At 42.5% G+C, this 26668-nt stretch overlaps 1 protein-coding gene across 1 annotated transcript in view; it reads left to right on the top strand.

Annotated features, from left to right (window-relative positions):
* The window catches only part of ddx10 (DEAD (Asp-Glu-Ala-Asp) box polypeptide 10), a 252448-nt gene extending 228759 nt beyond the window's left edge, over positions 1-23689 (top strand). Inside the window, exon 18 of the mRNA XM_072263101.1 lies at positions 23022-23689. Within this exon, the coding sequence (XP_072119202.1) occupies positions 23022-23220 (199 nt within the window). The 3' untranslated portion in view covers positions 23221-23689. The remainder of the gene's footprint in view (positions 1-23021) is intronic.
* The last annotated feature ends 2979 nt before the right edge of the window (positions 23690-26668 follow it).

Here is a 26668-nt window from a genome sequence, read left to right as displayed (position 1 = left end):
CTAAGTTTGCTGATGACCCTAAATTGAGCAGAAAAGCAAATTGTGTAGGGGATACGGAGAATCTGCAGAGAGATATAGATAGGTTAAGTGAGTGGGTAAAGGTCTGGCAGATGGAGTACGATGTTGGTAAATGCGAGGTCATCCACTTTGGAAGGAAAAATGGATGTTCAGATTATTTAGATGGTAAAAAACTGCAGCATGCTGCTGTGCAGAAGGACTTGGGAGTGCTTGTGCATGAATCACAAAAGGTTGATTTGCAGATGCAGCAGGCTATCAAGAAGGCAAATGGTATGTTGGCCATTGCTAGAGGGATTGAATTTCAGAGCAGGGAGGTTATGCTGCAACTGTTATAGGGTACTGGCGAGGCCGCGTGCAGTTCTGGTTTCCTTACATGAGGAAAGTTATACTGGCTTTGGAGGTGGTGCAGAGGAGGTTCACCAGGTTGATTCCAGAGATGAGGGGGTTAGACTAAGAGGAGAGATTGAGTCGCACACATAAAAGTTGCTGGTGAACGCAGCAGGCCAGGCAGCATCTCTAGAAAGGGGTACAGTCGATGGTTCGGGCCGAGACCTTTCGAGCTAGTAAGAGATTTGAAAGTGGGAGAGGGAGGGGGAGATCCAAAATGATAGGAGAAGACAGGAGGGGGAGGGATGGAGCCAAGAGCTGGACAGTTGATTGGCAAAAGGGATATGAGAGGTCATGGGACAGGAGGCCTAGGGAGAAAGAAAAGGGGGAGGGGGAAAAAGCCCAGAGGATGGGCAAGGGGTATAGTGAGAGGGATAGAGGGAGAAAAAGGAGAGAGGGTAAAAGAAAACAACAGGAATTCTGCAGATGCTGGAAATTCAAGCAACACACATAAAAGTTGCTGGTGAACGCAGCAGGCCAGGTAGCATCTCTAGGAAGAGGTGCAGTTGACGTTTCAGGCCGAGACCCTTCGTCAAGACTAACTGAAGGAAGAGTGAGTAAGGGATTTGAAAGTTGGAGGGGGAGGGGGAGATCCAAAATGATAGGAGAAGACAGGAGGGGGAGGGATGGAGCCAAGAGCTGGACAGGTGATAGGCAAAAGGGATACGAGAGGTTCATGGGACAGGAGGTCCGGGAAGAAAGACGGGGGGGGCACCCAGAGGATGGGCAAGGTGTATATTCAGAGGGACAGAGGGAGAAAAAGGAGAGTGAGAGAAAGAATGTGTGTATAAAAATAAGTAACAGATGGGGTACGAGGAGGAGGTGGGGCATTAGCGGAAGTTAGAGAAGTCGATGTTCATGCCATCAGGTTGGAGGCTACCCAGACGGAATATAAGGTGTTGTTCCTCCAACCTGAGTGTGGCTTCATCTTTACAGTAGAGGAGACTGTGGATAGACATGTCAGAATGGAAATGGGATGTGGAATTAAAATGTGTGGCCACTGGGAGATCCTGCTTTCTCTGGCAGACAGAGCGTAGGTGTTCAGCAAAGCGGTCTCCCAGTCTGCGTCAGGTCTCGCCAATATATAAAAGGCCACATCGGGAGCACCGGACGCAGTATATCACCCCAGTCGACTCACAGGTGAAGTGTTGCCTCACCTGGGAGGACTGTTTGGGGCCCTGAATGGTGGTAAGGGAGGAAGTGTAAGGGCATATGTAGCACTTGTTCCGCTTACACGGCTAAGTACCAGGAGGGAGATCAGTGGGAAGGGATGGGGGGGACGAATGGACAAGGGAGTTGCGTAGGGAGCCATCCCTGCGGAATGCAGAGAGAGCGGGGGAGGGAAAGATGTGCTTAGTGGTGGGATCCCGTTGGAGGTGGCGGAAGTTACGGAGAATAGTATGTTGGACCCGGAGGCTGGTGGGGTGGTAGGTGAGGACCAGGGGAACCCTATTCCTAGTGGGGTGGCGGGAGGATGGAGTGAGAGCAGATGTGAATGAAATGGGGGAGATGCGTTTAAGAGCAGAGTTGATAGTGGAGGAAGGGAAGCCCCTTTCTTTAAAAAAGGAAGACATCTCCCTCGTCCTAGAATGAAATCCTCATCCTGAGAGCAGATGCGGCGGAGACGGAGGAATTGCGAGAAGGGGATGGCGTTTTTGCAAGAGACAGGTTGAGAAGAGGAATAGTCTAGATAGCTGTGAGAGTCAGTAGGCTTATAGTAGACATCAGTGGATAAGCTGTCTCCAGAGACAGAGACAGAAAGATCTAGAAAGGGGAGGGAGGTGTCGGAAATGGACCAGGTAAACTTGAGGGCGGGGTGAAAGTTGGAGGCAAAGTTAATAAAGTCAACGAACTCTGCATGCGTGCAGGAAGCAGCGCCAATGCAGTCGTCGATGTAGCGAAGGAAAAGTGGGGGACAGATACCAGAATAGGCACGGAACATAGATTGTTGCACAAAGCCAACAAAAAGGCAGGCATAGCTAGGACCCATACGGGTGCCCGTAGCTACACCTTTAGTTTGGAGGAAGTGGGAGGAGCCAAAGGAGAAATTATTAGGAGTAAGGACTAATTCCGCTAGACGGAGCAGAGTGGTGGTAGAGAGGAACTGATTAGGTCTGGAATCCAAAAAGAAGCGTCGAGCTTTGAGACCTTCCTGATGGGGGATGGAAGTATATAGGGACTCGACATCCATGGTGAAAGTAAAGCAGTGGGGGCCAGGGAACTTAAAATCATCGAAAAGTTCAAGAGCGTGAGAAGTGTCACGAGCATAAGGTAGGAAGGGATTGAACAAGGGGTGATAAAACCGTGTCGAGGTATGCAGAAACGAGTTCGGTGGGGCAGGAGCAAGCTGAGAGAATAGGTCGGCCAGGACAGGCAGATTTGTGGATCTTGGGTAGGAGGTAGAAACGGGAAGTGCGAGGTGTGGGAACTATAAGGTTGGTAGCAGTGGATGGGAGATCCCCTGAGCGGATAAAGTCGGTGATGGTGTGGGAGACAATGGCCTGGTGCTCCTTAGTGGGGTCACGATCGAGGGGTAAATAAGAGGAGGTATCCACGAGTTGTCGCTGTGCCTCGGCAAGGTAGAGGACAGTATGCCAGACTACAACAGCACCCCCCTTATCGGCTGGTTTAATAATAAGGTTAGGATTAGTGCGGAGGGAGGGGAGAGCAGAGCGTTCCGAAAGAGTGAGGTTGGAATGGGGACAAGGTGCGGTGAAGTCGAGACGGTTGATGTCCCGTTGGCAGTTAGTGATAAAGAGATCCAGAGCAGGCAGAAGACCAGAGCGGGGTGTCCATGAAGAAGAGGAGGGTTGAAGACAGGAGAAGGGGTCATCGGTGGGGGTGGAAGCGTCCTTGCCGAAGAAGTAGGCTCGGAGACGGAGACGGCAGAAGAAAAATTCCGCATCATGGTGAACACGGAACTCGCTGAGGTGTGGGCGAAGGGGGACAAAGGTGAGGCCCTTACTGAGGACAGAGCACTCTGCCTCCGACAGTTGAAGGTCGGAGGGGATGGTAAAGACCCGGCACGGATGAGAGCTGGGATCAGAGGGAGGAGGGGGGAGGCTGGGGGTGTCAATGGAGAGGGGAGGGTTGGAGTGAGAGGAAGATGGAGCCTCTGAGGACCCAGGAGCTGACGGTGGGATCTGAAGGAGATGGGATTGCAGAGTATTGGTGGGGGAAGGGGAGACGGGAGTCACAATAGCAGCATATAAAGACCCGGCCTGGCGTTCAAGGCTGGAATCTTGAGAGCTCGGATCAGAGGGGGGAGGGGGGAGGCTGGAGGTGTCAGTGGAGAGGGGAGGGTTGGGGTGAGAGGAAGATGGAGCCTCTGAGGGCCCAGGAGCTGATGGTGGGATCTGAGGGAGACGGAGTTGCAGAGTGGTGGTGGGGGAAGGGGAGACAGGAGTCACAATAGCAGCATATAAAGACCCGGCCTGGAGTTCAAGGCTGGAGTCGCAGTTCACATAAAGACCTGGCCTGGAGTTCAAGGTAAAAGAATGTATGTATATAAATAAATAACAGATGGGGTACGAGGGGGAGGTGGGGCATTAGCAGAAGTTTGAAACAGATGGGGTACGAGGGGGAGGTGGGGCATTAGCAGAAGTTTGAGGAGTCAATGTTAGTACCATCAGGTTGGAGGCTACCCAGACGGAATATAAGGCGTCGTTCCTCCAACCTGAGTGTGGCTTCATCTTTACAGTAGAGGAGGCCGTGGATAGACATATCAGAATGGGAATGGGACGTGGAATTAAAATGTGTGGCCACTGGGAGATCCTGCTTTCTCTGGCGGACAGAGCATAGGTCTTCAGCGAAACGATCTCCCAGTCTGCATTGGGTCTCACCAATATATAGAAGGCCACATCGGGAGCACCGGACGCAGTATATCACCCCAGCCGACTCACAGGTGAGGTGTCGCCTCACCTGGAAGGACTGCCTGGGGCCCTGAATGGTGGTGAGGGAGGAAGTGTTCCTGCTTTCTCTGGTGGACAGAGTGTAGGTGTTCAGCGAAACTCTCACTCTACCCCTTGCCCATCCTCTGGGTTCCCCCCTCCCCCTTTTCTTTCTTCCTGGGCTTCCTGTCCCATGATCCTCTCATATCCCTTTTGCCAATCAACTGTCCAGCTCTTGGCTCCGTCCCTCCCCCTCCTGTCTTCTCCTTTCATTTCGGATCTCCCCCTCCCCCTCCCACTTTCAAATCTCTTACTAGCTCTTCTTTCAGTTAGTCCTGACGAAGGGTCTCGGCCTGAAACGTCGACTGTACCTCTTCCTAGAAATGCTGCCTGGCGTTCACCAGCAACTTTTATGTGTGTTGCTTGAAATTCCAGCATCTGCAGATTTCCTTGTGTTTGAGAGATTGAGTCACCTGGGACTGTACTCACTGGAATTCAGAAGGATAGATAAGATACAGGAAGGAAAGTTGTTTCTACTGGTAGGTGAAACTAGAACTAGGGGACATACTCTCAGGATTCAGGGGAGCTAATTTAGGATGGAGATGAGGAGAAACTGCTTTTCCCAGCGAGTGGTGGGTCTGTGGAATTCTCTTCCCAATGAGGCAGTGGAGGCTACCTCGGTAAATGTATTTAAGACCAGGTTGGATATGTTTTTGCATAGTAGGGGAATTAAGGGTTACGGGGAAAAGGCAGGTAGGTGGAGATGAGTCCTTGATGAGATTAGCCATGATCTTATTGAATGGCGGAGCAGACTCGACGGGCCAGATGGCCCACTCTTGCTCCTACTTCTTAAGTTCTTAGGTTCTTCGTTACTATGCCTGATGGTTTTGAAAGCACAAACACAAAATGCTGGAGGAACTCAGCAAGTCAGGCAGCATCTATGGGCATAAATAAACAGTCGACGCTGTAGTACTCTTCACTTTTTGACTCTCTCTGTCGATTATAGCCCTGTATTATCCTAATATTATGTGATACCACTCTCTGAGATAGTGTATTCTGAAGCGAAATGCAATATGATTTAACTCATCAAAATCCAGAATTGGAGATTACTGGTCCAAATAGTTAAACTCTTCATTAGATTAACTCAGTCATTCAGGAACCTGCAGGTGACATGATTAGTGCTAATCTATTTTACTTCTGTGCAGCGATTGCTGAGACAGCTTGTTATAAGGTGATGTCAAGAGCCTTATTTATAAGACACTAATTATTCAGGTTTATGTAACAACTCAAGCAAATTTTGTTTGTTAGTTTTCACAATGAGGTGACAACCTGTTGGAGCAGGACAATTATTGTCAGCATTGCAATAAATGAACATTTCTCCCTATGATAGTGAGCTGTATTAAAAAATCATTCCAATACACTTTTTTTCCTCCCTGGATTCAGGAGCCTCTAATAATTGTTGTTGTTGATTTTCAAGTTCCCATTTGAAAGAATAACATCTGTAAAGTATCGGTAGTGCAATTTATCAAGACACCTGATTTTATTCAGCCTGCAGGGCTGTTTATTACAGACTACATTTTTTTTAATGAGTACAGCAGGTTTAATTGACTTTATTAGGGTGCACTGAGATGATATGCATTTGGAAGCAATAATTAAACTTGAACATGAAAACTTTTAAATACAATAGAAAAATTTGAAGAATAATTTCGGTCAAATTTAAGATAACTAGTAATGAGGAGTATAGCAGCTTGTCTTGCAGGAATATTTCTGAATCGTTTATGAAATGAGTTCTGCTTTTCCATACTTCATCTCTCCACCCACCGATAGAAGCCATTTTCAGTTTTCCAGGATCGTGGGGACAGGAGAGGTGATCGAGCCCTCTAGTCATTTATTTGGATCTTCTATACCCCAACTTCATTTTTAATACTTGGCCCTTGAAACACCCATGTGCAAAGGTTTTTAATCTCAGTTAGAAAATGAATTTACTCAGTGTTTACATGTTATATAATAGTAATGATATTTCTATTGGATATGTAATGCATCCTTAAGTTTATAATTTTATTCATGATTGTGTTGTGATTTTATTTGCAGATACCTGATGGGATGGCTAGGTAGTATTCTGGTCGTCTTTATGCAGCCATTTCTTTTTTACATCACTTACCTCTGCTACCTGTCCCACACCCCTCCCACAGCACTCCACCCTCATTATTCCCAATATCCTTTACTCCTCCGCTCCGCATTGACAAATGCAGTGCTGTGCAAAAGCCTAAGGGAACCTTAGCTATGCCCAAGATCTTTGCACAGTACTGTGTTTTCCATTAATTCTGTTCATTACATGTGTGCGATCACTTCTTAGAATTTTCTGTAGTGCACAGGGACTTGCATATCGCCTGGGAATCTTCCCAGTGCCTTGTGGATATTTCCATTTGTGTCATGTCAGTGCTTTAAAAAAATTAGGATTTCAGAGGTTTTCAGATTTTGGAATTTCAGATAAGGGTTGCTCAACCTGTATTTGCTTTGAGATTACGATTGTATCAAATGAATTTCTTAATTGATTGTTCCTCTGATATTGTGCTGGTACAAAGAGGGTTGCCTCCTGTAGTGCACTAGGGAGAAAACAGATGTAACAAGGTTCCATCTCATCCTCAATATATTGACTACTTCAGCTCCTTTATCAATGAATATGTAATGATGAAATTTAATTAGAACGAACCAATAAGTTGTTAGAAAACTTTGCAAAGTTTGAACAGAGTCCATTCTCTTGTTAATCAAGTGGTGTGACTGAAATTAATTTTCTGTGTATAATCTAGATACAACTAGTCCCCACACACTGCATTTTTATTTGAAGAATTTGCTTCATTTTAATTTGAAGTGCCACTAGTTTGTGTTTCCTCAGCTCTTGAGATGTTTTCTAAATTGGGTCTGCAGTAAAGTTGGCTGTTTGCTTTCAGTAATGTGCTTTACCCACCTCTCATTGACTGATGTTATGTTGTCAATGAATGTTCTGTATTCAAGTAATGAGCAAAATGAAATGAAATATTATCATTTAACTAAACTTGCAGTTGCAGAAAATGAATAATTTATTACATTACTTAAATTGTGTCAGGTGTTGTTACTGAATAAGTTATTTACATTTTCTTATGTTTGAAGATTAATTTTGCAACAAGAAATTTAATTGAATGTGGAAGATGGATTGAATTAATATATAATGTGTGTGTTTTCTGTTGTGGAGCAAGAAATAAATAACTTTTTATCTGAAATGTAGCGATCTTAGCTTGGACATACAGTACGTACTATGAGAAATCAGTGAAGAATGAATTAACAATTAATTTGAATGAAGATAAAATAATAGGTCAGTGGGAAGGCACATTTAATGTCAGAGAAATGTATAGGATATACATCCTGAAATTCTTTTTCTTTGCAAACATCCACAAAAACAGAGAAGTGCCCCAAAGAATGAATGACAGTTAAACGTTAGAACCCGGACTTCTGGTTGGCAGCCACATGGAGTAGTCGTAGAGAACCGGCGCTCCTTTCTAATTTTTTATTTCCACACTCCTTCTTCCCTCTTTTCTCATACTAAGCTGATGGACTTTTTGCTCTTCCCCCTGCCTGCAACTATGCTCGTTTCATAACGACCTCAAAGAGTACTAAATCTGGGAAAAAAGATGATTCGGCGGCCTGCGACTATGCTTGCTTCACAATGACTTCAGAGTACTAAATCCGAGAAAAAAGACGATTTGGCGGCTGGCTTGACAGTTGAAGCTATCTCCACGCTGCTAAACCAACACTGTGAGGCATTAGCTGACGAATTTAAATCTTTTTTCAGTCTGCTGGAAACGAAACTCGACGAAATCCAATGCAAAGTGGAGGACCACGGCCAACGCCTACCCTCTCTCAAGCTCGCTACGGACGACCTGAGCCAGCGCGTCAGTGAGCTGGAAAACATCCGCTCCAGCTTACGTGAAAACAATATCAAGCTAATGGCTAAAGTTACTGACCTGGAGGGCCAGAGCAGACGGCAGAACCTATGCATCCTGGGCCTGCTGGAATCTATTGAAGGCGGGCGTCCTATTGAATTTTTTCCAGTCTGCTTTGTGAGATCTTCGGGAAGGAGACGCTCCCATCCCACCTTTCATTAGCAGCTAAACCAGCCCCAGGACAGAGACCGTGCCCGGTCATTCTTCGCCTGCACTGCTACCAGATTAAAGATCTCCTGGTTAGAGAGGCCTGGCGGAGAGGAAACTAGAATACTGCGGCCAGCAGATTCGGGTTGTGAAGGACTACTCTCCCGAAGTTTTAAGCCTGTGAGCCAAGTACAGAGAAGTAATGATGGAGCTATACAACGGAGAACTCAGGCCTTCTCTACTATACCCTGCACGGCTCCGTATCACACTTCCCAGCGGTGACAAGAGGTGGCTACGCTCGGTAGATGAAGCATGGAAATGCATCGACAGCCTCCCCACTACACCTTCTTTTCTCCCATACCCTCTGCAGATAACGTTAGCAATACTTGGATAGCGAGGTCTGGTCTGACTTGGCCGGGTTAGGTACTGACTACCACGATAGTGGAACAATATTCATTCAGACTGCTCTCTCTCTCGAGAGTATTTCCTTTTACCTTCAATTCAGTGAACTCTACAACCTTTCGTGGGAAGAACACTGGGTTAAGGCTGTTTATTTTTTTTACTTTTTTCTTCAAATATTGTTTATATTTCTGTTTTGTGGTTCATTTTTCAGAGCCACGTTTAATAAGCTTTGGGGGAATTGTTTTGTCTCTCACTAAGCACAATGTCAGTTTGGGAGTGTTGAATGCTTACTGTTTCCTTTAATTATCAATAACAGAGTTGAAGGTGATGCTACGAGTGACAGGAAATTGTATTGTTGGATGATCATTGTTCTTACGAGCTTGCTGCTGTGCTCTCTGGCAGCTGTCTTGTTGTGGGTTGGGGGTTGGGGGGAGGGTACTCCAATGCCGGTATTGTTTTAAGAACCCTTAGAAGTTCTTGTTATACAGGATTTATTTCTGACCTGTTTCTCTTTGTTTTACATTTTTGCCTCAGAGCTGAAACCCAAAATCTTGACACTGCTTATGTCTATCAACTTGTATGTCTTTTAAAGGAGAATGATTAGTCCGTTAAATTTTGTGAGCTGGAATGTCAAGGGGCTGAATCACCCTGTTAAAAGAAAGAAGGTGTTCTCACATCTCAAACAGTTTAATACAGTGATTGCATTTCTACAAGAAACACACATTTGCATTTCTGACAATTCTTGTCTTATGTCACGATGGGCGGGGCAGCACTTCCACTCCACTTTTCAGGCTAAAGCCGGGGGGAGGGGGGGGGGGCTCAATTCAATTCTCATAAATCAAAACGTTCCCTTTGAGTTCCACAATACAATATCAGATACAACGGCTGTTTTGTCATTATCTCAGGGAAATTATATAATACATTGGTAGCGTTGGCTAACATATATGCTGCTAACTTGGATGATGTTGACTTCTTTGAACATTTTTTTTCTGTGCTGCCTGATCTGAGTTCATACTCTCTCATAGCTCTCTCATACTAGATGAAGACTTCAACTGTTGGTTAGATCCAGTGCTGGATTGATCGTCTCCTATTCCCAGAGTACTAAGCAAATCTGCCTCATTAATTCAGTCCTTCCTCTCCAACTATGGCGTCTCTGATGTATTGCACTTTCTCCACCCAATAAGAGAGAATATTCTTTCTTCTCACATGCCCATCACACCTTTTCTAGAATTGACTACTTTCTAATTGATAACCAGCTGACTCCATCAGTCCGTTCCTGTGTTTATCAGAGTATAGTGATACCAGACCACGCTCCAGTTGTCCTGTCTATAATTTTTCCTGGCCTTCCTCAAATAAATAAGCATTGGCGTTTTAGTTCGACCTTACTGTCAGATAATGATTTTGTAAAATTTATGGAGGACCAGATAATCTTTTTCCTTAATACCAATACGTCACCTGAAACCTCAAGCCTGGTTGTTTGGGACGCTCTGAAAGCATACCTCAGTGTTCAAATAATTTCCTACACTGCAAGCATGAAAGGAAAGACCCATAAAGAACGACTAGATCTGGCCAATCAAATTAAAGAAATAGACCAACAATATGCTCAAATTAGAAATGTGGAGCTGTACAAAAAACGAATGGAACTTCAAACTAAATTTGATCTTATTTCCACTCACCCAATTGAACGCCTACTTTTGAAGAGCAAAAGCCAGTTCTATATCCATGGTGACAAATTTTTAGCCAACCAATTAAAGGGCCTCAAAGCCAAACAACACACTACAAAAATTCGAATGGAAAATGGAAGCATCACCTCGAATCATTCTGAAATCAACGACACATTCAGGAATTTTTACACCCGACTTTACATTTCTGAATCCCCAAATGATAACATTTCGGTGGAGAATTTTTTAAACAGCTTAAAAATCCCCACACTTTCTCCTGATCTCAAAATGAGACTGAATGAGCCAATATCTTTAGAGGAAATATCCTCAGCCATCTCGCTACAGCAGACTGGTAAATCTCCAGGACCTGACGGGTTCCCTGTAGAATTCTTTAAATCATTTTCATCACTGCTCTTACCTCAACTAACCTTGGTTCTGTCTGATTCACTTAAACAAGGTAAACTGCCAGCATCATTTATGAGGCATGCACCATTCTTCTAGCGAAGAGAAGCAAAGATCCAACAGGGTGCTCCTCATACAGGCCAATCTCTCCTTAAATGTTGATGTCAAAATCTTAGCTAAAGTTTTGACCTGTAGACTGGAGAACATCCTACCCTCAATTATTTCTGAAGACCAAACCGGTTTTTGTCAAAAACTGCCTCCACTTTTTTAACATATATCGTCTATTAAATATTTTATATTCCCCTTCAGTTGGGATCCCTGAATGTGTCACCTTCTTAGACGTAGGTAAAGCATTCAACCATGTGGAATGGAATTACCTCTTTGCTGTTTTAGAAAAATTAGATTTTGGACCAGGTTTTATCACAAAGATTAAACTGTTATATCCGTGTCCCATCGCCTCTGTTTTGACCAACTCTCAGTAATCCCAACCTTTCAACCTCAAACGTGGAACCTGCCAATGGTGCCTTGGCCATAGAGCCACTGGCAATTGCGTTCCGCAGTTGTGCGGATCTGACGGGGATTTGGAGGGAAGGAGTTGAGCACAAAGTCTCCCTTTATGCTGATGATCTTTTACTTTTTATATCAAACCCGATCACCTCATTACCCCCATGTTCTCACTCTAACAAATTTAGCCAGTTTTCAGGATACAAACTTAATTTACACAAGAGCGAACTTTCTCCAGTAAATGGAGAAGCACAGGCGTCAGAGTTCCATAACCTCCCTTTTGAGGCAGTGAATAACAAATTTACTTACCTCAGCGTCACAGTAACAAGGAAACATGAGCGTCTTTTTGGAGAAAATGTCATTAATTTGTTAAATCATGCAAAACAGAACCTAGCACAGTGGTCACTCCTGTCCATGTCCCTGATGGGCCGAATCAATGTTGTCAAAATGAACATCCTTCCTGAATTCTTATACCTTTTTCAATCCATACCACTTTCATTCCTAAAGCCTTCTTTGACTAGCTAGACTCAGTCATATCATCCTACTTATGGAAGGGCAAGCGTCCCCGAGTGAATAAAGTCCATCTTCAAGAATCTAAAAGTGTTGGGGGCATGGCTTTGCCCAATTTCTGCTTATATTACTGGGTAGCTAATATACACTGTCTCATCTTTTGGGCTCATTTTTACAACCAATCTGACTGCTCAATATGGGTGGCAATGGAGCTGAACTCTATTAAGAATTTCTTTATCTCCGCACTTCTTGGATCAGCACTCCCTTTTCTTACGCCTAAACCAATTGTTAATCCTGTTATCAGGCACACCCTGAGGGTATGGGGTCCGTTCAGAAAGTGTAGTGGTCTCCATGACTTCTCTCTTTCAAGTCCTATATAATCATCTCTTCCAGCCTTCTGTACATGATTCAACATTTCAACACTGGTATAGAAAGGGCATCAGGCGCTTTAAAGATCTTTTTATAGACAACTGTTTTGCATCATTTGAACAATCGTCTGCAAAGTTTAACCTATCCAACACTCATTTCTTCAGATAGTTGCAAATTAGACATTTTAGGAGCCCTTTGATATCAAACTTCCCTGAGGCACCCAACACAAACATTGTTGATATGTTTTTCTGCATGAATCCATTGCGCAAAGGTCTAATATCTACTTTTTGCAACAAGCTAGTGGTCCTGAGGCGAGCCCCACTTGACAAAATTAAAACTGCCTGGGAGCAAGATTTAAATTTCTCACTGTCAGATGATGTATGGGATTCAGTTCTTAAGTTAGCTAACTCAACCTCTTTATGTGCCCGCCACTGCTTGTTACAGTTCAAGGTTGTACACAGGGCCCATATGTCTAAAACTAAATTATCTCACATGTACCCAGATGTTAATCCCTGCTGCGACAAATGAAAACGGGCGAGGCTTCCCTTATTCAAATGTACTGGACATGCCCTAGCTCGGAAAAATACTGGAAAGATGTTTTCCAAACTCTATCCCAAATACTTAATTATAATTTGGAACCTAATCCTTTGATTGCTCTTTTCAGCACCTCTGGAGAGGGGGACACGCACTTAAGTCCGACCAAATGTCGCACACTGTCTTTGGCCTCTCTCTTGGCCAGGCGCGCAGCCTTGCTCGGGTGGAGGGATGCTGTCCCACCCACCCACACTCAGTAGCTCAGGGACATCATGTCCATTCTACACCTTGAGAAGATCCATTATTCAATTCTCAATTTGGACATAAGGTTCCAAAAGGTGTGGGGACCCTTTCTTGAATATTTTCAGAATTCCCAGCCAAGCTAAAGGTCCATCCTTTCTTCCTTTCCTCTGCACATAAATCCCTGACTTTCAGCATTTCCCAGTAAAATTCTACGGACCTAGACTTGTAAACATACAAAAGTTTATGTATTTGGAAAATACACCTTCTCTATACCAATGCAACTCTGTGGGGACAAAGGTTCTGTTTAATTCTTTCCGCTAATGCAGTGATGGCTTGGAGATGGGGATTGGGAGGAGTGGGTCGGGGCAGGGAGGCAACTAAAGCATGATTGTACTATGGGTGCATCTCTTTCATAGATGTAAATTGTACATTCAATACATTTGTTATGAACTGCACAAACCTTTATACCATGCTCTCTTTATTTAAAAAACCAATAAAAATATTTGAAATAAAAAAATGTTAAAACCCCAAAGACCCTCCCCCAGTTCCCCCTCCCATGAACAAGCAGCAGCAAGGCAATGACCCCCCCCTTCACCTCCCACCAGCAAAAAAGCATCAGCACCCTCCACCAAGCACTCAAGCGTGCAGCAAAGCATCAATAAAGACACAGACTTGCAGTACCCCAAAAACTACTTGTTCACCTGGTGATTCGATATACCACAGACTCTCTCTCTTCCAAATAAGGGAAAAAGAGGTGTCCTCATTTCATAGCGAGAGGGGAGACATAACAAAGAATTTGCTGATTTACGATGTTACGACTGTTGCATTGCTTTCTGGGCACACAACCCCCGGCAGCTAACCCACTACTCCCAGTGTTCTGTGTTCTCCCGCGACGCTTCAGTCAGGGGCACCGGCCTAGAATCAGCATGTCTCCAGAGCCACGAAAATCCGGAACCCTGAAGGCGCACTCACCTTCCAGGCTGCGTCCTTGGGATATCAAAAAGCGGCCGGTCTTGAGGGCCTGAGAATGGGTCCCATTCCCACAAAGAATTGAAGTTGAGTAACTTCAGGTCAGGGTCTTCAAAAGAACCTTGAAAAGGGAAAAAAAAATATCAAAGATAAGAAATAGTTGTTTCTGAAGATGCAAACAAAAGAATTGCCACTTAGCGCCATCTTGACTTCACTTAATTGGCAGAAACAACTTTAAGTAAGGTTAATTTTTTGTTTTAAGTTGCATTTGTGATTTTTAGAAGAACGTAGATCTATGGATAGGATAAAAAGAGACCAGAAAATAGCCTCGGACTGTATGACCCTCCATAAGTACTGCTATAAGCCGATGTAATCCATTGTTGTCTTTTTAAATAGACTTTAATCCCATTAGAAGTCGATTCAGTAATGCTTCTTACAGCCAGCTTCTTTACAATAAATTCAGTAAGATAGTTGAATCAAAAACAAGAGAAAATCTGCAGGAGCTGGAAACAAAGTAATGCACACAGAATGCTGATGAGGGTTCTTGGCAGAAACATTGACTGTTTACTCTTTCCCATAGATGCTGTCTGGCCTGCTGAGTTCCTCCAGCATTTTGTGTCTATTACTGTCAGTAAGATAGTTCATACTTGTGGATTGTTTTTTACAGAAATTGTAGAGAAGGCAATTACCATTCACAGTTCCTACAAAGGAAATTGGACAAGAATCAAAGTATTTCAAGATATATGATTAAACATAGCACTTGGGTTGTTTCCGTCCCAGATTTCCTGCTCCCCCCAGTGACTTTGATAAACTGGATTCTCATGAGGTTACTTAGAGGTTTGTAGTCTGCTGAGGGCTAGATTTGTCGCATTTAAGTCTGGCGATCCAGGTCTGTATAAGAAAACCAGGTATGATTTGGGGAGGACTACTTCAAGAGCCAAGAAACAATTCCAAGCGAGGTGGGAGGAGGCAACAGATGCATGTCAATTCTGGCAGGGTTTGCAAGACTTTACTTCCCACAAAGCGAAACCCAAAATCATGAATGGCAGTGATGCTTCACTACCAGACAAGCTCAACACTTTTTGTGCCCGCTTTGAAAGGGAGAATAAAGACACAGCTATGAGGATCCCTGCAGCATCCAATGACCTTGTGCTTCTTGTCTTGGACGCCCGCGTCAGGTCTAGACTGGCATTCTATGGGCCAGCGTTCTTTGAATCTGTAATAAAGATTTGCACTGACTAATTCTAGTTAAGGTTTAACTGGATTAGAGGGTTTAAGCTATAAGGAGAGGTTAGGCAAAAATTGGTTGTTTGCTAGAGAGCTTTGGAGGCGAAGGGGAGACCTTACAGAAGTTTATAAGCTAATGACAGGCATAGATAGTGTGAACAGACAGAATCATTTTCCCAGGATAGAAATACCAAGAACTAGGGGACATGGATTTAAGGTAGGAGGCGGAAAGCTTGTTAACACAGAGAGTGTAGGTGCCTGGAATGGACTGACCAGGGAAAAAGTAGAAGCAGTTACAGTAGTGATGCTTACGAGGTTGTTAGATAGACGTAGGAGTCTGCAGTGTATGAAGGGATATGGATCGTGTGCAGGCAGAAGAGAATTTGTTTAATTCAGCACATGTTGTAAGCCTAAGGACATGTTCCTATGCTGTATTGCTCTATGTTCTTAACCAAGATGTAAATTTAGCTAGAATCTATTCTACCTTGTACTGAATTAACCTCCAAGTGCAACTTTTGCAATCACACCTGGCAGCGATTTTGACTTACAAAAGTTTCAGGTTACTGACAGTACTCAGAGCCCTTTCATAACCAATGAATGACTGTTTTAAAAAAGAAGCAGTTCTCCTTTCGATGATCAATTTCTACCACCCAGTATTTTCTGTGGTCCAGCACTGGACAAGTATCAAGGGTGCTGAACTAGAGAGCTTCAAACTGAAGTGGAATAGGTGTCTATGTGTCTGGCTTACAGCTGGCAGTGAGAACACAGTGACGGTGCCACCATTATCAACTGAACTGCAGCAAAATGGAAAATATAGCTGAGTTGGAGGATGAGAGAATGGAACCAGACAGAAGAACCTGCAACTCACTGTGCTTCAAAGGAAAGAACTCATTTTCTTCTGAGCTCCTAGATTATTAATTGTCAGAAGGATTAGGCCAGAGCCACATTTAACTAAGAGTTGAAAACCTGATGAACATAGACAGAGTAGCACGTGAAAATTTAGTCCTAAGGTCATATGTATGTCAGTTAACATAAACAGATTTGCAGAGTTTAAAAAATATTCTGACTATTTAAGCGTAACTTTATATATTCATGAAAAATAATTCTAATCGTCTGAATTTCCTGGCATACTGTTTTCTTTTCATATGCTAAGATTCAACACTGTAATTGAAGTGCTCTACCTAGAAGATATTAATAACATCCTTTGAATTTTTTTCTGTTTTTGAGAATGCCATTTTAATTTAGACTTTATTTCCAATATTTAAAAAGTTATGTTAAAATTAAATATGAATATATTGAGATCAAGTGCGATATTTTCTGTACAATCATTTTCTTCAGGGGGTAAAATTGTAATCCCAATATAAGGTATCATTGCAAGTTGATTAGTAATATTATTCAAAGCATGGTGCATTAATTTACCGGTTTAAAGAGTTGTGTCCAAACTCTTGGCTCTGCAGTGAGAAGGATTGAAATGATCAGTCATTGTTGAAGACAGTGTTGATGAAAACGAAGGTGGACAGACAAGAATTGGTGTGAGTTAGGATATAGATGTCAGAGTTGTGAAGAAAGTTGATGTTTATGGAGCTATTTGAAAAGTGAGCTTTTGAGTTTTATTGATTTCTTATCAGCTTGATTTTTATTTTCCTGTTCATTTGGAGTTCTATTATGTTTAAGGCAGAGAAAATCATATATTGAGACCTGTGTGTTCTCAGTACATAGGTTAAACCCGTCAATCAGTAGAGTTTTGGAGGGGTAATTCCTGCACTGATGGTGCACTGATACTCCCTGGGGTGCTGTGCAGATAATGCTGCAGGATTTTGAAGTAGCATATGGCCTCTGCATCCAGCCTAGGGATCTCTGAATGAGCAAGCACTACAGGAACCATTTCTGGGCAGTTAGCCCAGTCAAGATAAGCACAGGAGTGGTTCTCTTCAAGGAGCCTGTTGGCTCAGAGCTGTACAGCATCGAAACAGATCCTTCATCTTAAAGCATCTTTGCCAACCATGATGCCTGTCTATACTAATCCTACTTGACTGCATTAATTCTAGTTACCTCTTAAATACTATTACTGTTCCCACCTCCTCCACCAACCTCTGGTAGCTCGTACTAGATACCAATTACAGACATCCCACCCTGCAAAGACTCATTTCAGGGAGGTAGCACCCCTGCCTCCCCGCAACCCCATATTCCCACCCCCCCCCCCAGTCAACCTCCAAGGGCGTATGTAATACTTTGTTTAGTGGTTTTGTCTAATCTGTAAACCAAGATGGGTATATGCAGCAAATGTGACATTAAAATATGTACTTATATTATCATGTTTATTCTATTACAACTTTAAGCAAGTCTACAGGGAGTTTGGCCTCATCACATAGGACATCAATAGCGTAGCTCCTTGGCAGCCAGCCAGCTAGTTTAAATCAGGGGTCCCCAACCTGTTCTGCACCGCGCACCGGTTTAATATTGACGATATTCTTGCGGACCGCCGGACCCAGGGGGTGGGGGTGGGTGTTAAACGCGACCGGAATATAGGTGATACGTCAACTATAAGTCACTTTTAAGTAGCTAATACACTCACTTTCGTTTCTAAAGGGGTTTATCTAACAAAATTAATATTAAACACACAGCGCATATTTTCCTCGCGTGAATATAGTGATAAGTCAATTATAACAGTGGTCCCAAACCTCCGGGCCGCGAAGAATGCAGCGGTACAGCGGTAGCCAGAACACACCCAGCACATCTTTAAGAAAAAAGCCGAAACAAACAAGCTAATTGATTAGGTGCCGCCTGGTACGTAAATGTTGGCCCAGATCAGAGACAACGCAATCGGCAATCGCCTCTGATCTGGGCCGACATTTACATGCCGGGTGGCACCTGATTAATTAGCTTGTTTATTTCAGCTTTTTTCTTAAAGATGCGCTGGGTACGTTCCGGCCACCGTTGTATTCTTCACAGCTCGGAGATTGGGGACCACTGAATTATAAGTCACTTATAAGTCAATAGCATCATAACATTTTAAATAACTTTTGGATATTAAACACACAGTGCATATTTTCCTCGTATGAGCATATAAAATCTTTGCAACACACCAATATCGCTGAATCAGTGGGAGCCCTGGGTTTGTTTCCCTGCAACAAGACGGTCTTATCGAGGGGTGATGGGAGACAGCGATACTCGAAGGGGGTTCCTTATGTCCAGTCTATTCCGCAATTTGGTTTTCGTTGCATTCATTGCAGAAAACTCTGCTTCGGTGAAATATGTTGGAAATGGAAGCAACGTTTTCAGTGCTTTCGTGGCTCTCTCAGGATATTTAGCCTTGACTTTGATCCAGAATGCCAGCAGAGATGTTATGTCAAACATACCTTTCAGCCCACTGTCATCTGCAAGCTCGAGGAGTTGATCTTTTTCCCGCGCTGACATGGATGATTCACCAGAAACATTCACAAATGGGTCACGGGTGTGTGTGTGTGTGTGTGTGTGTGTGTGTGTGTGTGTGTGTGTTTGTTTTTTTACCTCTCAGGTGTCCTTTAACCTCTACCATCTCACCTTAAACCTATGACCCTAGTTTCCAACACCTCTAGTATGAGAAACAGACACCGATTATCTACCTGATCAAAGCCTCTCTTAATTTTAAATGCTTATCTTGTCAAGTCATTATTCCATTAACAAATCAGTATTCTTGAGGATTTTTTTAAGAATTGTGCACTTCGCTTTTTCATTTATAATTTGCATGTTATATAAGATGAGAATGGACAATTAAACTAAAATGGTTGGCATGGTAACCGTCCCCAAACTCATTCTAATATGTCGGTCCACGGCCTCCTCCACAGCAATGATGAGGCCACTCTCAGGTTGGAAGAGCAACACCTCGTATTCTGTTTGGGCAGCCTCCAACCTGACAACATGAACATCGCTTTCTCCAATTTCTGGTAATCTCTTCCCCTCCCCCTCCTCTCCTTTTCCAGTTCTCATTCTGCCTCCCTTTTTACCCTCCCCTCACCTGCCTATCTCCTCTGGTGCCCCCCTCCTTTTCTTTCTCCCATGATTCACTCTCCTCTCCTGTCAGAATCCTTCTTCAACTCCTGTACCTTTTCCACCTATTATCTCCATGCTTCTTACTTCATCCTCCTTCCCCCTACCTGTTTACCTTCCCCATCATTTGGCTTCACCTATCCCCTTCCAGGTTGTACTTCCCCTCTCTCCAACTCCTTATTCTGGCTTCTTCCCCCTTCCTTTCCAGTCCCGATGAAGGGTCTTGGCCTGAAACGTTTGCTCTTCATTCCTCTCCATAAATGCTGCCTGATCTGCTGAGTTCGTCCAGCATTTTATGCATGTGTGTTTCCTCTAGGTGGGGCATCAGTTAGTGCAACGCTATTGCAGTTCAGGGTGTCGGAGTTCAGAGTTTGATTCTAATGCGCTCTGTAAGAAGTTTGTACATCCTTCCCATGGGCACATAAGTTTCCTCCGGGTGCTCTGGTTTCCTTCCATACTCCAACGCATACTGTTAGTGGGTTAATTGGTCATTGTAAACGATCCCGTGGTTAGGCTAGGGTTAAAAAGGTGGGTTGCTGGGCCGTGAGTCTGGTTGGGCCAGAAGAGCTTGTTCTACACTGTATCTCTAAATAAATAAACATTTGCAGCATCTGCAGAATCTCGTTTTACAGGCTTTAATGTTGAATTTTATTTTCTTGTCATTCTGTTACTCTTAAATTCTTAATACTGCTGCAGTATAGTTCTAAATGTTTGCTTTGAACAACATATTTGGCATGCAAGGTTGAATGTGTAAAATATGATCAGGAACAAAAGTAATTAATGAATTCAGTTTAGGAGATTGCAGCAATAGTATTAGAGATCAGGGAGGTCAAGGTTATCTTCACTTTGGTGGATTTATTGGAAAAAGTTGTACTCTTTGGAGCAGACAATAAATATTGGTGATCACTCAGTGATAATGGGAAATGATGGATGATTTGGGCTGCTTTTTACAAGTGTTAACTATTTAAAATGCAAGAGATAAAGAAAGAGATTTTTCCAGTGTCGAAATGTACTGGCAAATGTGGGCAGATATTGCTGTTGCAAGCCTGTTTTCCCCCTTCCTGCATATTAATTAATTAAACCCTTTCCTGTAGCCTGGGGTCCACAGATAATGTGGGATCTTGGCTAACACTGGGATCAATAACCATTGTGGTTTAACATTTGAGGAAGAAGCAGAGGCATAACCGAGAAGGCAGGTGAATTAGAGTTCACTCTGGTTCAGAGAGAGAAGTAAGCTTGGAATTAATTTAGGAATGGTGGAAAAGAAGAAAGTGGCTTTGCATTTGCTTTCAGAAGTCAATAAAACAGATTTACTGAGCTGTTCAAGTTTATTTCCTTTAATTAAAAATAAGTCAAAGTAGGTTTTGTTTTTTTCCGGGAAAATAATAAGATCACAGCCAACTCCTATGCAATTTATTTCATAGAATAGCAGGGCTTGTGTGTGGTGGATGCACAGTATTAGTTCAGACATGTAAAACTAGACCACAACTGGTAAGTGGTCACTGTATCAATAATAAATAAAACTATACAACTGGTAAGTGGTCACTGTATCAATAATAAATAAAACTATACAACTGGTAAGTGGTCACTGTATCGATAATAAATAAAACTATACAACTGGTAAGTGGTCACTGTATCAATAATAAATAAAACTATACAACTGGAAAGTAGTCACTATATTGATAATAAATAAAACTATACAACTGGTAAGTGGTCACTGTATCGATAATAAATAAAACTATCAGGCCAATCTACCAAATCTGCCTAAATCCCATATGCCTTAATCTTCTACATCAGTCTAGCGTGAGAGACCTTGTTGAAAACTTTGCTACTAAAGTCCATTGCCTCATAAATCATCTTCATTACCTTCCTCAAAAATCCTAACATGTCCTCCCTAACTTTCCCTAATTAGTCTATGCTATTCTTGATGTGTGTAGATTCTAGCCCTGGGAATCTTCTATAATTCCCTGCCACTGATGTAAGGTGCACCAGCCTATGATTGTCTCTATGCCAAGACAAAGTTGGCTGTTCTTTTGTCATCAAAAAGGGGTCTTTTAGCAGGAGGGAACTCATCAGGGAATCAGAAACGGCAAAAGAGGTCACGACACGTCCTTGGCAATAGATTCATTAGAACAAAAGGATATCAGGGAAAGGGTAGAACCCAACAAGGAGCCAAAGACAATGATCAGGGTACTAAGTTAACACTCTACATTGGAGAAGGGAATGAATGATAGCAGGGAGGGGAATGTTCATTGGACATATCAGTATTAAGGAGGAGGAAATGTTGGGTCTTTTAATGAACAGCATTGAGTAGATAACCCCGTCAGGCCTTGGAGACCTATGCCAGTTATTGGGGAGGCAAGTGTTGATTGCTGACACAGATCTTTGTACCCTGTTTAGCCACGAGAAGGTCCCAGAGCAGTGGAAATGCTGGACAAACTTTGATTGTTTTTTCTGGAGTGTCAGAAGCTGAGGGGCCGTTTGATAAAAGTATATAAAGTTATGAGAGGGGCAGACATGACAAATACTGAAGAGTGTAACTGAGGTGTGAGGGAGAGAGTGTAAAGGGGATTTAAATGGCAATGTTTTTTATTCAGAGGCTAATAAGTGGCTAGAACACACTGCCAGGGGAAGTTGTTGAAGCAGGGACTTTAGCAAAGTTTGAGATATTCTGACAGACACAGGACCAGACAGAAATTGCGCACCATAGTTTAAAATTGCCATTTTGTCAGCACAGACTTCGTAGGACAAAGAGTCTGTTCCTGTCTGTTCTGTTCATTGTTTAATTAATTAGTTGAATTATTATGTGGCAATATGAGAACTATTCAGATTTTGGAATCAGTCTGAAGCTCAACTGCCCAATTCCATAGATTCCACCTGTAGCATCTTGCATTTGGAGTTTTTAATCCCTAAATTTAAAAGGGAATTGAGCTTTGGAGCATAATAGTGAGCACCTTTTGTAATTTTGCATACGTGTAAGGAAACCCTAAACTTGCTGAGTGTTTCCTGGGCAAATGTTGCTAGCTTCACTGATGCATCTCGGGGCCATTATATTAAGCAGCCATACAAACAATGCTGGAGTGCTGCATTTGCACAACGACAAGTGTACAAATCACTTGTGAACATTTGTTGAATCAAAATCAAGTTTAATGTCACTGGCATATGTGGTGAAATTTGAAGTGATTATGTAAGTCATTTAAGGAGAAGCTAGTTAAACACGAGGGAGAAAGGAATTGAATATATTGATGTGGCAAGATGAGAAATGTGGAGCATAAACTTTGACGTGAACCTTTTGGGCTGAATGATCTGTCCCTCCACTGATAATATAACTAATTAATGAAGTTGAATATCCATTTTCCACTGTAAATTATTTCATTAGTTACCAAAGAATACGGAACATACATTTGTTCCACAAAGTGCAATAAATCGGTACTTTGTTGAATGCAGTAATGCAATAATTTGCATGGGACTACATGAGTGTACAAATAGTAATATAATACAAAGAGTATTTCATGGTCACTCTACTGAAGGTAGGAATTAATTAACAGTTTAATTAGGTTTCGCTACAGGATTGCAATTGCTGAGTTCTAATGCTGGTTTCATTCTGGTACCACTTACTTGGATTACCTTTCAAAATGCTGAAATTCAACTTTAAAATTAAATTATTGATTCATATTGTAATATATGTGATTTATTGCTGTACTTAAAGTTTTGTTATTGATTTTTACATTGCTCTATCTTATATGCAGCAAATCAAATGAAGTAAAATTCAAAAGGAAGAGAAATGACAGCAGCAGCAGCCAGGAGGAATGCGGGGAGATGACAGCAGCTCGGCAGAAGAGAATGAAGTCTGAAATTGATTCTGATGAGCACAGGCCACTGGACACTGGCCTGTCCCTGGCAGAAGATGAAGAGCTAGTACTTCATCTGTTGAACAGCAGAAACTAATTGCAATCTTTAGGCAGCTTTATGGGTCGGCCCTTTTACTCTGCTAACCACGTTCATGCGGTTGCAATCAAATGAGAGCAGGTGGGCCTGTCTGACAGTGCTGAATGCTTTCTGAGTGGGTTGCTGCATATCTGTAGATGTCTGCCAGAACACTGTCTACTCTGTTGCAGTGGTGAAAAATCTTGCACTCTATAGAAGACACCGAGTCTTTGCTTTATTGGAAAGCTTCTCTCATTAGTATGTCAGATTTATATAATTGACATCCTCTTATGTGTTTTAATTCCAAGTAGACAATTGGTGGTCTCCTATCGATAGACCATTTGAGAAAATAAAGTCAGCAGTCAGAGCATACTTTATTATGGAAACTTTCAATCAATTTTCATACAGTAAAGCAAAGTGTAGATACTGATATTATCTTGTACCTCAAAAATGAAAATAAATTGTTCAGATTAAAATGTACTTAATAAATTTCAGGAGTTGGTTTTATAAATTATTGCAATGAAAATGTTTAAGAACATTTTTTGTACATTTTAGGGCTAGATACTCCAGTTTATTTGGCCTGCTCTGTTTCCTAGAGAACTCTGATATATCTGTCTCTTGCAAGAGATCTGTTTTATTTCATTTGGTCTCTTTTGCTGAATGTGAAAAATAATGTGAACATTTGTTTCTGTATGCTAACTTCCCCTTTTCCAATGGGATTCTAGATAACTTTGCTGCTAAAGGTTCATGGGTAGTGTATTAATGCAGTAACAATCCTTTACCAGACAGAAATCATTAATATTTTTGAATGATATTAGCACTGTTGGGATTTTTGAAATGATTTCAGCAGTGTGAAGAGTGAAAGAAGAAAGAACAGTCTGAGCAGAAGAGAAAAACAGTGAGAAAACAAAGGCTGAAGGAGATAACCACTAGGAATATTAAGATGATTTCAGGAAGTTCTTAAAAGCCGAGGGCTTGATAAGATGGTATCACGCCCTTAACTAGCCAACATTACTTGAGACTATACTGGAGACCAGCTTGTGATGCTGGAAAATTAGCTGCTGAGCAAGTAGCTTTAGAATAATGGCAATCAATCATGTCTCGGTTTTCACGGGTGAGAATTGGCAATAGTGGCCAGAGGATTTTTTAAAACGATGGGGAAAAAATTAGATAGTTTCCAGGAAGGAGGTTCCTGTAAAACTTGGCAAAAGGTCATAGAGTTATACAGCATTGAAACAAGCCCTTCAACCCAGCTCGCCCATGCTGAGTGAGGTGCCTACTTAAGATAGACCCACTTGTCTGTGTTTGGTCCATATCCCTTTCCTAACCATGTCTTTGAAATGTATCCTTCTCTATCTCTTCCTCGTTCCATATGCTCATCACTTTCTGTGTGGAAAAACTTGCCTCTCTGGTCCCCCTTTAAATCTTTGTTCTCCCATCGTAAATCTCTAGTCTTAGACTCCCCTATCCTGGGAAAAAGACTGTGACCACATCTATGCCTGTCTTGGCTTTTACAAAATTTTAAGGGTACGCTTAAATGAAGGCCTTCTTCATTCCGAGGAAAACAGTGCTGCCTTTCCAGTCTCTCCTTATAAGCTCAGGCTCTCCAATCCTGAGTGTAATCACAATGCAATCAAAAGGTGCAGGAATAAAGCAAATCAATGAAGTTCAAGAGGATCTGGAAGTTCTAGTACATGAAACACAAAAAGAGGGAAAATGGATTTTTGAAAAATTATGTAGCTTGAAGCCATCGTAGAATCAGAAAATTGAAGGGTTATTGGCCCAAGTCATGCATTTTTCAACTGGACCTATTAAAGTAATAATCTGCTCCTCTGCATTCTGTGCATCCTCCTTCAACAACAGTGGCTTGAGGCAAAACCTACAGTTTTGGGGACACTCAAGAAGAGAAAAACCTGTGCGTTTATTTAACCTTTGTGAATGGTTCACAGATTTGTCTGGTTGTGTTATCATTTCTGGACAAGAGCAACTTGCTCAAATTAACATGGGTTTTTAACTTTAAGAGTTGGCTTTTTAGACCATTAGAAATGAAAATAAGAAATGTTTTTAACACTGTGTACTTCCATTTATTTTCGCTGCTCTAATTACTGCATAGCCCTTTTGATATACAGTATCTGCCACTTAACATTGATTTTTTTCTATTTTGTTCCATTTTCTTTTCTCCTGAAGACCAGTCTAGCTGTTTATTAGAAAGGTCTAGATCAGGAGTTCCATGGGCCTCTCGGCATGAAAAAGGCTAGGAACCCTGGTCCAGGTTGACATTCGGTAACGAGGGAAAGAACTCAACAATGTGACTGATGTCGGAAGGCAATTTAATTTGGAATTGAGTCTATCTTTAAAATGTATGTGCATGAGAAGATCGATTTTTCTTCAATTTTGAGTTACTTTTTCATCGATTTCTATGTCAACCAGGACTTAATTTCTACAAGTCTGCTGTAGCTGTTAATGCATATCTTTTTTGGTGTGTTAATTTTATGCTTTACCCAATGCCAATGAGAGGCTAACTGATTTATGTTTCAGATCTGGTTGTTCCTTCCTGCAGAGTTACAATTGCCTAGTGCATTCTCTGCAAAAGAACCACATGTCATAGATTGCAGTTTACCCTTTTCCATACCATCATCACAGTGGTAGTCAAAACTAAGCAACACACACAAAATGCTGGTGGAACACAGCAGGCCAGGCAGCATCTATAGGAAGAAGTACAGTCGACGTTTTGGGCCGAGACCCTTCGTCAAGACTAACTGAAAGAAGAGATAGTAAGAAATTTGAAAGTGAGAGGGGGAGGGGGAGATTCGAAATGATAGGAGAAGACAGGAGGGGAGGGATGGAGCTAAGAGCTGGAAAGTTGATTGGCAAAAAAGATACAAGGCTGGAGAAGGGAGGGGATCATGGGATGGGAGGCCTAGGGAGAAAGAAAGGGGGAGGGGAGCACCAGAGGAAGATGGAGAGCAGGCAAGGAGTTATTGTGAGAGGGATAGAGAGAGAAAAAAAGGAATGAATGAATAAATAAATAAAGCATGGGGTAAGAAGGGGAGGAGGGTGCATTAATAAAAGTTAGAGAAATCAATGTTCATGCCATCAGGTTGGAGGCTACCCAGATGGAGTATAAGGTGCTGTTCCTCCAACCTGAGTGTGGCTTCATCTTTACAGTAGAGGAGGCCATGGATAGACATATCAGAATGGGAGTGGGACGTGGAATTAAAATGTGTGGCCGCTGGGAGATCCTGCTTTCTCTGGCAGACAGAGTGTAGCTGTTCAGCAAAACGGTCTCCCAGTCTGCATCGGGTCTTGCCAATATATAGAAGGCCACATCGGGAGCACCGGACACAGTATATCACCCCAGCCGACTCACAGGTGAAGTGTCGCCTCACCTAGAAGGACTGTCTGGGGCCCTGAGTGGTGGTGAGGGAGGAAGTGTAAGGGCATATGTAGAACTTGTTCTGCTTACAAG

This window comes from Mobula birostris, chromosome 7 (genome assembly GCF_030028105.1).
Source record: "Mobula birostris isolate sMobBir1 chromosome 7, sMobBir1.hap1, whole genome shotgun sequence".
NCBI classification, from domain to species: domain Eukaryota; kingdom Metazoa; phylum Chordata; class Chondrichthyes; order Myliobatiformes; family Myliobatidae; genus Mobula; species Mobula birostris.
This window is presented reverse-complemented; position numbering and strand designations above follow the sequence as displayed.